Below are 12,150 nucleotides of genomic sequence, written 5' to 3' on the forward strand. Positions count from 1 at the left end.
ATACCGTAGTACAAAGCTTGCAACTATCATCTATAAATTGCAACAGAAGGTCATATCAATTACAGACAAGAAATGGGTTGACATGCCAACCAACAAAAGTTATACACGCATCCCAGCATTAGAGAACAGGCTATGTCAGAACAATAATGGTAATGAGACTGATGCTTAAGACTTAAATATTTGTCAATGGTTGTCATAGCATTCAAAGAAACAACGAACTCCACTCCACTTCATTTTTTTGTCCTTGGATGCTAAAAAATGTAGGTTCAAAATGTGAAAAAGTCCTGCATTTTTTGTCCTTCTTCTTCTTTGTTCTATCTCAATTAAGTTGTTACGATGCAAATAAATCCTCTCTATATATCAAAATCTCTCTCTCTACCCACCCCTTCAGGCCCTGAAAAGAAAAAACGAAAATGCTCAGCCTTATCAACTTCATATAACAGAAATACTGAAATTAACAATGGACAAGAATATTTACTCAGACTAGACACATTACCTCTAACCAAGTGGTGATAAAGAATCCACAAATACCGAGAAGCATTGCCTTGAAACGAAAGGGTACCTGCTCAAAGACAAACGGCATGCCTAAGAAAATATTCATATGCATAAATAAATACCAATCATGGAGTCATAAATACCTATAATTGTAATTCTAATCAAACATACAAGTACAGAAATCATGCTAGAGCTGAATTGTAATTTCACTCTCCCACTAAAAAAGAAAGCCTTTTATGCTATAAACCCAACAAACTACCGAGTTAAATTTCAATTTTTTTTTCTTTCTTGTCATGTTTTCTAGTTGTAGTGGATGGCCTTCCTATGAAGAAACGTACGTAGTCCGTGAACCCATCTACAGCGTATTTTGAATATATCCTTAATAGAATTGGAATAGAATCCTGAACAAAAGTGAAAAATGAATGCAGATAAACTCCTGAACAACATATATTACTGAAACTTGTAGACGAAGACCAACTTCTGTGTCAAAGCTTACATTTCTTCACTGTCAAAGTTGGAGCTCTTAGGAATTCATTGTACGCATAGAGTCAATTTGTCTTCTGTCTAGTCATCGAACTGACAAGAAAAAGGAGAAGGATAAACAAGTCTTATTCCTTTGAGAAATTATTCAGAATGAACAAACTCTAGTTAAACAGAAAGGTGAAGATTGAAAAAGAAATTTGATTTCAGGAAAGAAGAAATTACTGTTGATATATGGAATGTGATAAATCTTGGGCCATTCTGGGGCGCTGTCCTCGGTGCATCTTTCCTTCAGAAGGGGACATTGCCAAATATTTAGGGTTCGTAATTTGGTGAGGCATCGCATAGCTGTGACACTAGGTAGATACATCAGCTTCTTGCATAAGATAATATTCAGCGTCGTAAGGGATGTAAGGTTACCTAACCAATCCTCAAGAGCCTCCACTCCATCGAATTCACATATTACCAAAGATGTTAGAGAAGTGAAGTCTTGAATTTGTTGAGGCAGAGACTTGAGCTTGGGCCACCCGTTCAACTCTAATTTTTGAAGTTGTGATGATCCGGTTCCAAGATGGAAATCAGGGAAGGAATCGAGCTCCTCCCAGAACCGACCAAGTTTCAATGTCTTCAAACTGGCGCAGCAATGTAGACCTGTGGGTGGATATTTTAATTTCCCACAATTACCAATTACCAACAGAGAGAGAGACGTTAGGTTGTCCAAACTTTGACTCTCTAAATTAGGTGCATTTCTTATTTTCAACTCCACAACAGAGACGGGCTCACTGCTTACCAAACTTTCTAATCTCTCACAATATTCAATGCTCAATTCACGGAGGGATGTGAAAAGGTTTAAATCTGGAATAGATTGTAGACCACTACAACCTGTTATAGTCAGCAACTCCACAACATTGACGGGCCCACTGAACACCAAACTTTCTAATCTCTCACAATCTTTTATTCTCAATTCACGGAGGGATGTGAAGAGGTTTAAATCTGGAATAGATTGTAGACCACTACAACCTGTTATAGTCATCAACTCCACAACATTGACGGGGCCACTGCTCACCAAACTTTCTAATCTCTTACAATATTCTATTCTCAATTCACGGAGGGATGTGAAGAGGTTTAAATCTGGAATAGATTGTAGACCACAACAACATGTTATAGTCAGCAACTCCACAACATTGACGGGCCCACTGCTCACCAAACTTTCTAATCTCTCACAATCTTCTATTCTCAATTCACGGAGGGATGTGAAGATGTTTAAATCTGAAATAGATTGTAGACCACTACAACCTGTTATAGTCAACAACTCCACAACATTGAAGGGCCCACTGCTCACCAAACTTTCTAATCTCTCACAATATTCTATTCTCAATTCACGGAGGGATGTGAAGAGGTTTAAATCTGGAATAGATTGTAGACTAGAGCAATAGAATACAACCAACTCCTTCAAAGATGGAAGATGACTGGGAGCCTTTCTCAATTTGGGACATTTCCACATCTCCAGCTTCTCCAGGCAAGGAAACACCATGACTTGTTCTGGTGCATCCATCCATTCAATTAGCTCATTGCAATAACAAATGTATAATTCTTTCAGTGCTGGAAATCCAACATTTCCATAAATCTCTTCTCCAACACATTTTAGATTATCCATTTCTCCAATCCAAACAACTGTAAGATGAGGTAGATGGCCGAGTGTCGGCACTTTTTCACATCTGTTGCACCCCAAAAGCTTAATCTCCTTCAAGTTTTCAAGCTTAATCATCCACGATGGAAATTTAGTACCCATGAAATATCGAATCTCTAGCCTTTCCAACTCAGAATGCGGCTGGAGGCCTTCTAGTACATCCTCTTCATTATTATTGTTTGTTATTGACCTATCTTCCGACCATACAAATTTCAAGTCGCGTACGTTTTTCTTATCCTTTAATTTAGCTACCCTTGCCTCATCTCCATTCCTTACATGTTCCAAATTACAAATAATCAATTTACCCTTCAATTGATTCAAGACAGCCAGCTCCTCAATTTCCCTACCCATCACCTCAGAATCCTCATAAGAGCAAGGTAATTTTCGAAGGCTAGTTAATCTCCCTAATACCCCAACTGGAAATTTCGTTTCCTTTTCACAATAAACATGTCTCAAGTTGATCAAGTTTTGCACCTCTTTTGGAAATTCTACAATAAGGCAGTCTGTTGCTCTTAATGTCTGTAGGTTATATAGCTTGCCAATAGAATTTGGGAGTCTGGAGATCCACGTAGAGGAAATGTCAAGATATCTCAAGTGTTTCAGCTTTTTGATTGAACTTGGAAGCTCCACAATATTTGCCCCATATAATTTCAAGACACGTAAAGCTTTAAACCATGGCAACATGTTTCCAGGTAGTGCTTCAGCATTCGAAAACAGTGATCTCAATTTCCCACTACTTCCTTCTGGAATTCTTTCTATAATGGGAGTTGCAACATCTTCATCCTCATGGAAGTCTCTCATCATGCTTCCAGTTTCGGATACACGTTCTGCAAGATCATGTATGAGATCGTGCATCTTGTATTTAATAATGCCAGCATAATCCAGTCTAGCATCTTGAAATAAGGATCTTTGGAATAGAATATCAAAATATTCTTTACCTATATCCTCCATCTCTAGATTACTTTTTTCAGGAGAAGGATGGAGGAATCCTTGAGCCATCCAAAGTTGAATCAAGTCATTTCTTTCCATCTTGGCTTCTTTCATGAACACTGAGCAATATGAAAAACATTGCTTCAGTGCCGGTGATTCCAAATTATCGAAACTCAACTTCAAGACTGACATGATTCTATCTTCTGCCTTTGGTAAGTCCCATATTCTGTTGTCTTTGACTTCAGACCATTCAGCAGGAGTCTTTTTAGAGCACAAAATGCCTCCCAAAACCTGGTAATGGATTAGAGAATTTCTATCAAATAATTAGTAGATAATATAATTAGCAATTTAAAGAAGAGTCGTCCAGATATAGCCCCTAAAATAGTCTAGACAAAAACCCACATACTTCTAACTAAAACCCAAAATTTGAATTGAACGGCAAAATTATCCATTAATAATGATTTATTAACAACCCCATGCCATAACCCCCCTATGTTTAGCACCGAACCAAGGTCTAAAATATCGAGAGTTTCGGAAATATCGGTGGTCCAAAAACACGGATATATCGATGGAAATATCGACAAAATATCGATATCGATAAAAATTGAATAAAAATCAAGGAAATTGTGAGAAAAACTTGGAAATTTTTATTGAAACTTTAGAGGATGTTTATTTAGTCAATTGTCTATTATTTTATCACAAAAAACTGGAATAAAATGCATGGCATGGTGGGTTAGAGTGATTTAAGTTGATTATTTAGCGACCTAACAAACACCGTGTCTTTAGAAAATATATAGTAATTAGTGAAAGAAAATTAAACACACCACAATTTTTTAGTTATATTAATTTACTACAATATATTGCATATGATAAGATATATGAGCTTGACCAAATATATATATATATATATGAGTAACTTACTACCACATAGAAAGTATTCCTATTAAAGTTAAAACTTAGTATCACATATAATGAACAATATTAAAACTCAATAGTGAATAATAATACAACTCCGTAATATATAACCACAAAAAAAGAAAAAAACCTCCATAATAAAATAATAAATAAAATTAAACATATGCCTAAATTTATCATTAGGGATTTTTTTTTTAATAAATAGAAATTTATCCTAGATAATATTAACTTGCATAAATTTTTAAGGCCATATAAATATTACAAGTCGTAACATTAAACATATGCCTAAATTAAACATAATAAAATAATATTAGGGATTTTTTTTTTTTCTAAATGGAAATATATCCTGTATAATATTAGCTTGCAAAACGTTTTAGATCATATAAATATTACACGTCGTAACATTGTTAACAAATTGATTCGCAGCCTGTTGGTTAAGGCCCAATAGTTGGATGTGGCTGAGACTGGTTCGAATCCCCTTGTTGGCAAAAGCACCATTTCTAAACAAATTTAATGTATTTTAGTTTCAATCGCGATATTATCGATATTATCGATAATATCGCGATATATTGCCCAAATAAAGCACGAATGAGTAGGAAATTATCGCCTCCGATATTATCGCGAAAATATCGATATATTGACGATAATTAAGTGGATATGGGCTAAAATATCGCCCATTCAAAAAAACGAAATTATCGGCGAAATATCGCCGATAATATCGATATTTAATACTGTGCACCGAACAGATTCTCTCTTTTAAATCCCTTATTTTCTGAGACAAAAAATAAAATAAAATCATTTAAAAATCCCTTTTATTAACAGTCCCCGGCCCGCAAGCCCATACGAAAATTTTATTGTATTATAAGTGGCCTATGCATTAAAAAAAAAAAACAAAACAAAACCAAACAAAACTTTTGGATATGAGATTGAATGTTTTATTGTATAATAATCTAAAAAAAGAAGGTGGTTTCGATGGGGTTTGGATTTTTTCATAGCACTTTTTTGTTATACTTGTTTAAGATTTGAAAGGGGGAATCTCTTGTATTGTTGTTGACCGACAGATAATGCCTGGGAAAAGCCGACCGACAGATCATGTTTAATTGATTTTTTAATAGTTTAATATCTTTTAATAGCAAATTGATGGAATCAATTGTAAATTTAGTAAATCACACAAAACCCAATGATCAAAAAGGTTTTTAACCCTTAATTTTATATTTGTTAGGTAAATCAAAATTAATTATTAGAAGCAAGGTTTTTAGCGAATCACCACACCAATAGGCAATATTTGCATATATCAATATTTACCAGTGGGGTACTAATGGAATAAAGTGATAATTTCTATTTAATAAAGTGATTGTGAATAAAGAGATTGTGATGGTCATGATGACATGAAACTAAAAGAGCTTCAGACCTTGTTATTTCCTTCTACACGAAAATGCATCAATGCAATTCAAAGTAACACATTCATGATATGATCCCTAAATGCCAAGAACTCATCCAACAATCTATAAAATTATAAATAAATAAAAATGCCTGCTGTAAGCAATGCTTGTATAAATAAATAAATATATAAATATAAATATATATATATATATATGTATGTATGTGTACCTTTGCCATCAATGGTAGGCCTTCACAATTTTTAGCAATTTCCCGTCCAATTCTCTCTAAATGAAGAGGTATATCAGAACTACCATCTGAGCAAGTTGCATGTTTCAATATGGACCAGCATTCATCTGTTGATAGAAGTTCCAATTTAGGGCGCGGAAGTGTTTCTGTGATTGATGCAATTTTGACACTGCGGGTAGTGACAATAATTTTGCTTCCTAGATCAGAATTCAACTTTGACAAATAGCTCATCAAACTTTCCCATTTCTCCGAATCTTCATTCCAAACATCATCAAGTACCAGCAAGTATCTTTTCGCTCTCAACTCTTCTTCAAGGTATTTAAGCAGTGCATCTTGATTTTCTCTTACAGTGGCTTTTGATGGGTTAAGAGATTCTAACATGCAGATCAAAATCACATTGATGTTAAAAGGTTCAGATACACACACCCATATCCTTTTTTCAAAATAGTTTATTACTGAATTATCATTGTATACAGACTTGGCCAAAGTTGTCTTTCCTAGGCCTGCCATTCCCACAATGGCCATAACAGCAATATTTTCTTGATTGATGTTGGAGTTGGTCAAGGTTGTAACTATGTTTGACACGACCTCCTCCCTTCCAACAATGATTCCATCTTTTTCAAGGAGTGAGTCGGTTTGTATCCGTCCTCTAATTCCTTGAGGAGCTGCATCTGTTTTCTTGGAAACTAGTCCAATGATAGGAGCCTCACTCTTGAGATTCACCAAGGATGCATTGATCTTCTGAATTTTATGTGCAATTTTAAGGCGGAATGCAACCGGATTGGAGAGTGAAAAGAAGTTGAGTACCTTTTTCTTCATATGATTTCGGATTTCTACTTTGCGCCGGAGAAGTTCATAGTTGAATTCATCCAAGACATCATCTGCATCTTGAGCTAGGCGTTTAAGATTCGTCACCCAATCTTCTACGGACTTGCTCCGACCTTGTGGTCCCTGGGCAACGTCGGCTAAGTAACCTTCAATGGTGGACAGTGTTTTGCGAAGCCTGTTTAGTTCAGCTTTGAATCCCCAGGCAAGACTGATTTCTTGAGCAGCAAGGGAAATCAGCTTCATCAGTATTCCCTCGGTCGCAAAAGTAAGCACAGATTCTACTGCCATATCTTAGTTTCCTTGTGTAACCCTGCGCAAGACAAACAGCAGATCATATTAATGCTAGTTAATTAATTAAGAAACGAGAAGAAGAGACTGAAGATGGATGAAGACGCACAGGCACAGAGCTTCTCTCGTAGGTAGAAGGAGAAGGAGATGATGAATGCAGATATGCAATACAAGACAGCAATAGCAAGCAGAGACAGGTAGAGGAGCTTCTTTAACTCTCAGGAGGAGACTTAAAAGTCTTGCTGGGCTCTACCATTTTGATATTTTAATCAGGCATGAAAACAACCACTGACGGTTTAAATATCTATTCCTAGAGCATCCAATGTAACTTTATATATTTAAATTGTCTACTCTATACACCTTATGTTGGAATTTTAAAGGTTTTTAAAATTTAACCGTTTTATTTATTTAATTATTTTGGTTGTTTTATTTTATTTATTGTGGGGTTATAAATATTTAATATTCAGGTTTTATTTCTGGTTGGTGAAAGCCTTAATTTTTTGGTTGGTTTACATGTTTTTGGATGCCTATAAAAGGCCACTCCTCCTTCACATTTGAACACACACAATAACACACAATACATTATCAGAATATCACATACACATTCTAATTCTTTCCTTTTCTACTTTTACATATATTCTCTACTTTATATTGTTATTATTTTGGGCAATGGTTATGTGACTTGGATACCTATATCTATCTGTGAACGTGCTCATAGCGGATCTTGAGTTTGTGTACAAGGGGTCGTATCAGTCTTGTAGACCATCAGTACCTGCACGTAGGGAGGCTACAAAGGCTTTAGGACAGCGTCTTTGACGTGTTTCACCGTACCAAACTCACCTTCTTACTTATTATTTATTTTCCTTTTACTTACCTATTATTTTGTTTTCTTCAATTTCATTATACCTTCAAAGATTTCCAATTTGTTTATATGTTATTTATAATATAAATGTTTTGTATTTGGCTTTATGAAAAGAGGAAAACTCTATTTTTTATAACAATCTAAAGCCTTTGTAAGTTAAAGTTGTTTTCTTCCCGTATTCCTAGCTTTAATATCTTTTAACTCTTTGACTGAAGCTTTTGCATTTGTATTGGATTTTCAAAATGAAAATTACGATTTATTTTGGGTAGATGCAGTTTGAAGCTTTCATATTGTCTGTACAATTGCAACTGCTTTAAATATTGTTGGTACATTTGTATTTTTATAATTTGTTGCTAACGTTTGGGCAATTATTGCAAGTGTTTGAAAATAAAAAAACCTACAGACTATTTTAAGTGGCATTATTATTATACCTTAACGTTTTGGAAGAGATTTAAATCTTTAATTGCTATAAATATATATATATATATATATTGATGAAAGGACCCGTCCCAAATTTCCTGAAACTCGGGACGAATCCTGTGGAATTCTCGACATCACCTCAATGCCAGGCCCACATACTAAAGACCGAGACTTTCTGGCAAAATTTCGACAGAGTCTCCCCTATAAATTGGACATTTCCCAAAATTTCGACCTGCATAAAAACACATTTAATATCCACAACTGGCAGCATGCACAATATAATTTCATGCAATCCACATAAACGGCCTTTGGCCTTCCAATAATTCTCAACTACCAAGCATGCTAACAAATCAATTCATGCCTTAAACAAGGCAAACGATAAATTCAAATATGAATTATGATTACTAAATTTCAACATGTATCATTTAAACTTTTCCAATCCCAATATACGAGGTTTTAACCTCCTAACACAATCACATCTATGTCCGCAACTGCACTTAATAACCTTAGGCTGCCTACTTACCTTCACTAAGGGATCAAACCACACGTAGTTCTTTCCTAAAACCCAATTCCACACATAGCCAATACCTTTATTCATTTCGCTGTATTTCACATAATCTCCCCATACGCGGGTACTACCAACGCCACGCATGGGGTCTGTTAACAAGCCAGATAACTTACGCACTAGTAAAAAAAACCCCTTGCGCGACCAAATTTTGCGCGACGAAAAACTATTCGTCGCGCAAAGTCACTTTGCGAGACGAAACGTGAAACTTCGTCGCTCAAAGTCTTGCGCGACCAAATTTTGCGCGACGAAAAATAAATCGTCTCCCAAAGTCACTTCGCGCGACAAACTTTTGCGCGACGACAATACATCGTCGCGCAAAGTCTTGCGCGACCAAATTTTGCGCGACGAAAAATAATTCGTCACCCAAAGCCACTTTGCGCGACAAACTTTTGCGCGACGACAATACATCGTCGCGCAAAGTCTTGCGCGACCAAATTTTGCGCGACGAAAAGTAATTCGTCGCCAAAAAGTCACTTCGCGCGACAAACTTTTGCGCGACGACAATACATCGTCGCTCAAAGTCTTGCATGACCAATTTTGCGCGACGAAAAATAATTCGTCGCTCACGCGAAGTGACTTTGGGCGACGAAAAATAATTCGTCGCTCAAAGTGACTTTGCGCGACGAAAAGTAAACTTCGTCGCGCAAAGTCCTTATAAAAATAAAAAAATATTTTTAAAAAATTTTTCCATGACGTAATCCAAACATTTTGTCACCTAAACCAATTTATTTTTGTTTTTTATTTTGTATGCATAACACTTAAGAAATTAAACGGTATATATATTTGTTAAGTAACTTTAAATTTATTATTTTAGATCGGATCGGATTTTTATTAGAAAAATATATTCTTGTTGTTCGGATTGGGTTTTTGTTAGAAAATATATATTTTAAATTGACGATCGAATTATTTCATTGTATTCATATCGGGTCAAGGAGTGTAGCAGTAAAAAATCATCAAAATCGGAGTGAAAATAACCGTTAAATCTTGATTTTTCATTATAACCGTCGAAAAGTTTTATCCCCTTACTTGATCTCTGAATGTTTATTTTTTCCGATTTCTGGCTATATGATCTCGAAGTATAAACAAACAAGTTTGATAGTTGGATCGTTGAAACTAGTTTTTTTGAATGCATATGCCATCAAAACAATATATTCACTAACAATTAAGAGTTTCTTTATACTTTCGTTAAATATAACATAAGATTTTGTGGTATCCACTAGTGTAAATATTTTAAATTGAAGATCAAATTCAGTCATTGTATTCATATAGGGTCAAGGACTGTAGCTGTAAAAAAATCATCAAAATCGGAGTTAAAATAACCATTAAATCTTGATTTTTCATTTATAACCATCGAAAAGTTTTGTCCCGTTACTTGATCAATGAATGTTTATTTTTTCCGATTTTTTGCGTATATGATCTCGAAGTATAAACAAACAAGTTTGACGGTTGGATCGTTGAAACTAGTTTCGTAGAATGTGTATGCCATCAAAACAATATATTCACTAACAATTAAGAGTTTATTTATATTTTCGCTAAATATAACATAAGATTTTGTGGTATCCACTAGTGTAAATATTTTAAATTGAAGATCAAATTCAGTCATTGTATTCATATTGGGTCAAGGAGTGTAGCTGTAAAAAATCATCAAAATCGGAGTTAAAATAACCATTAAATCATGATTTTTCATTTATAACCGTCGAAGAGTTTTGTCCCGTTACTTGATCTATGAATATTTATTTTTTCCGATTTTTGGCGTATATGATCTCGAAGTATAAAAAAACAAGTTTGACGGTTGGATCGTTGAAACTAGTTTCATAGAATGCATATGCCATCAAAACAATATATTCACTAACAATTAAGAGTTTATTTATACTTTCATTAAATATAACATAACATTTTGTGGTATCCACTAGTGCAAATGTTTTAAATTGAAGATCAAATTCAGTCATTGTATTCATATAGGGTCAAGGAGTGTAGCTGTAAAAAAAATCATCAAAATCGGAGTTAAAATAACCGTTAAATCGTGATTTTTCATTTATAACTATCGAAAAGTTTTGTCCCGTTACTAGATCTCTGAATGTTTGTTTTTGTGATTTTTGGGGTATACGATCTTGAAGTATATACAAACAAGTCTTATGGTTAGATCGTTGAAGTGTGTGTGTGTGTGTGTGTGTGTGTGTGTGTGTATATATTTTTATTTATTAAGTAGCTTTAAATTTATTTATTTTGTACATATAACACTTAAGAAATTGAATAGTATATACATTTATTAAGTAGCTTTCACCTTAATTATATTTTAAATCATAAAATAAAATGTTTTTATTTTTTATTATTCATAACAATTATTTTTATAAATATTGTGGTACGAACCAATTTTTCGTCTCTCAAAAGTTTGCGCGACCAACAGTTCGTCGTGCAAAACTCAAAAAATTTGGACGAGTACCAAAAATGGGACGCGGGTTTTTAAAATTAAAAAAAAAAAAACTTTAGACTTTGCGCGACCAATATTTTTTGTCACGCAAAAATTTGGGCGGGTACAAAAAATGGGACACGGGAATTTTTTTATATAATTGTTTTAGACTTTGCGCTACCAATATGTATTTTTCCTCGGGCAAAAATTTTAAGATTTTGGCGGGTACAAAAAATGGGATGCGGGAATTTTTTTTTTAAAAAAAACCAATATACAAAAAATTTCGTTCGCGCAAAAACTTTGCGCGACCATGGGCGGTTACCAAAAATGGGACGCGGGAATTTTTTTATATAATTGTTTTAGACTTTGCGCGACCAATATGTATTTTTCGTCGCACAAAAATTTAAAATTTTTGGCGGGTACCAAAAATGGGATGCGGGAATTTTTTTTCAAAAAATAATTTTTTTAGACTTTGCGCGACCAATATTCCTATATTCGTCGCGCAAAACTTTGCGAGACCAATATGTTTTGTCGCGTAAAACTTTGCGCGACCAATACATATGTTTCGTCGTGCAAAAATTTGGGTGGGTACCAAAAATGGGATGCGGGAATTTTTTTATATAATTGTTTTAGAC

The 12,150-nt window shown here is 34.5% G+C and overlaps 1 protein-coding gene across 1 annotated transcript; it reads right to left on the minus strand.

The window, feature by feature from the left end:
- Nucleotides 1–353: 353 nt before the first annotated feature.
- Nucleotides 354–7,489, minus strand: LOC117619813 (putative disease resistance protein RGA3). The gene is made up of 5 exons (XM_034349857.1): nt 7,365–7,489; nt 6,122–7,277; nt 1,396–3,886; nt 497–562; nt 354–394 (listed from the first exon to the last, which is right to left on the minus strand). The coding sequence occupies exons 2-5, from the start codon at nt 7,253–7,255 to the stop codon at nt 354–356; spliced, it is 3,732 nt and encodes a 1,243-aa protein (XP_034205748.1). The 5' UTR covers nt 7,256–7,277; nt 7,365–7,489.
- Nucleotides 7,490–12,150: the final 4,661 nt, after the last annotated feature.

Source organism: Prunus dulcis, chromosome 1, assembly GCF_902201215.1.
Source record: "Prunus dulcis chromosome 1, ALMONDv2, whole genome shotgun sequence".
NCBI lineage: Eukaryota > Viridiplantae > Streptophyta > Magnoliopsida > Rosales > Rosaceae > Prunus > Prunus dulcis.

What these genes read in the sequence shown, in the direction of transcription:
- LOC117619813 (XM_034349857.1), bottom strand. Translation starts at nt 7,255, where the DNA reads ATGGCAGTAGAATCTGTGCTTACTTTTGCGACCGAGGGAATACTGATG. An exon ending in GCCTACCATTGATGGCAAAG is followed by an intron (nt 3,887 to 6,121) that starts GTACACATACAT and finishes ATCCATTACCAG; the next exon opens with GTTTTGGGAGGCATTTTGTG. An exon ending in TTATCACCACTTGGTTAGAG is followed by an intron (nt 395 to 496) that starts GTAATGTGTCTA and finishes TTTTCTTTTCAG; the next exon opens with GGCCTGAAGGGGTGGGTAGA.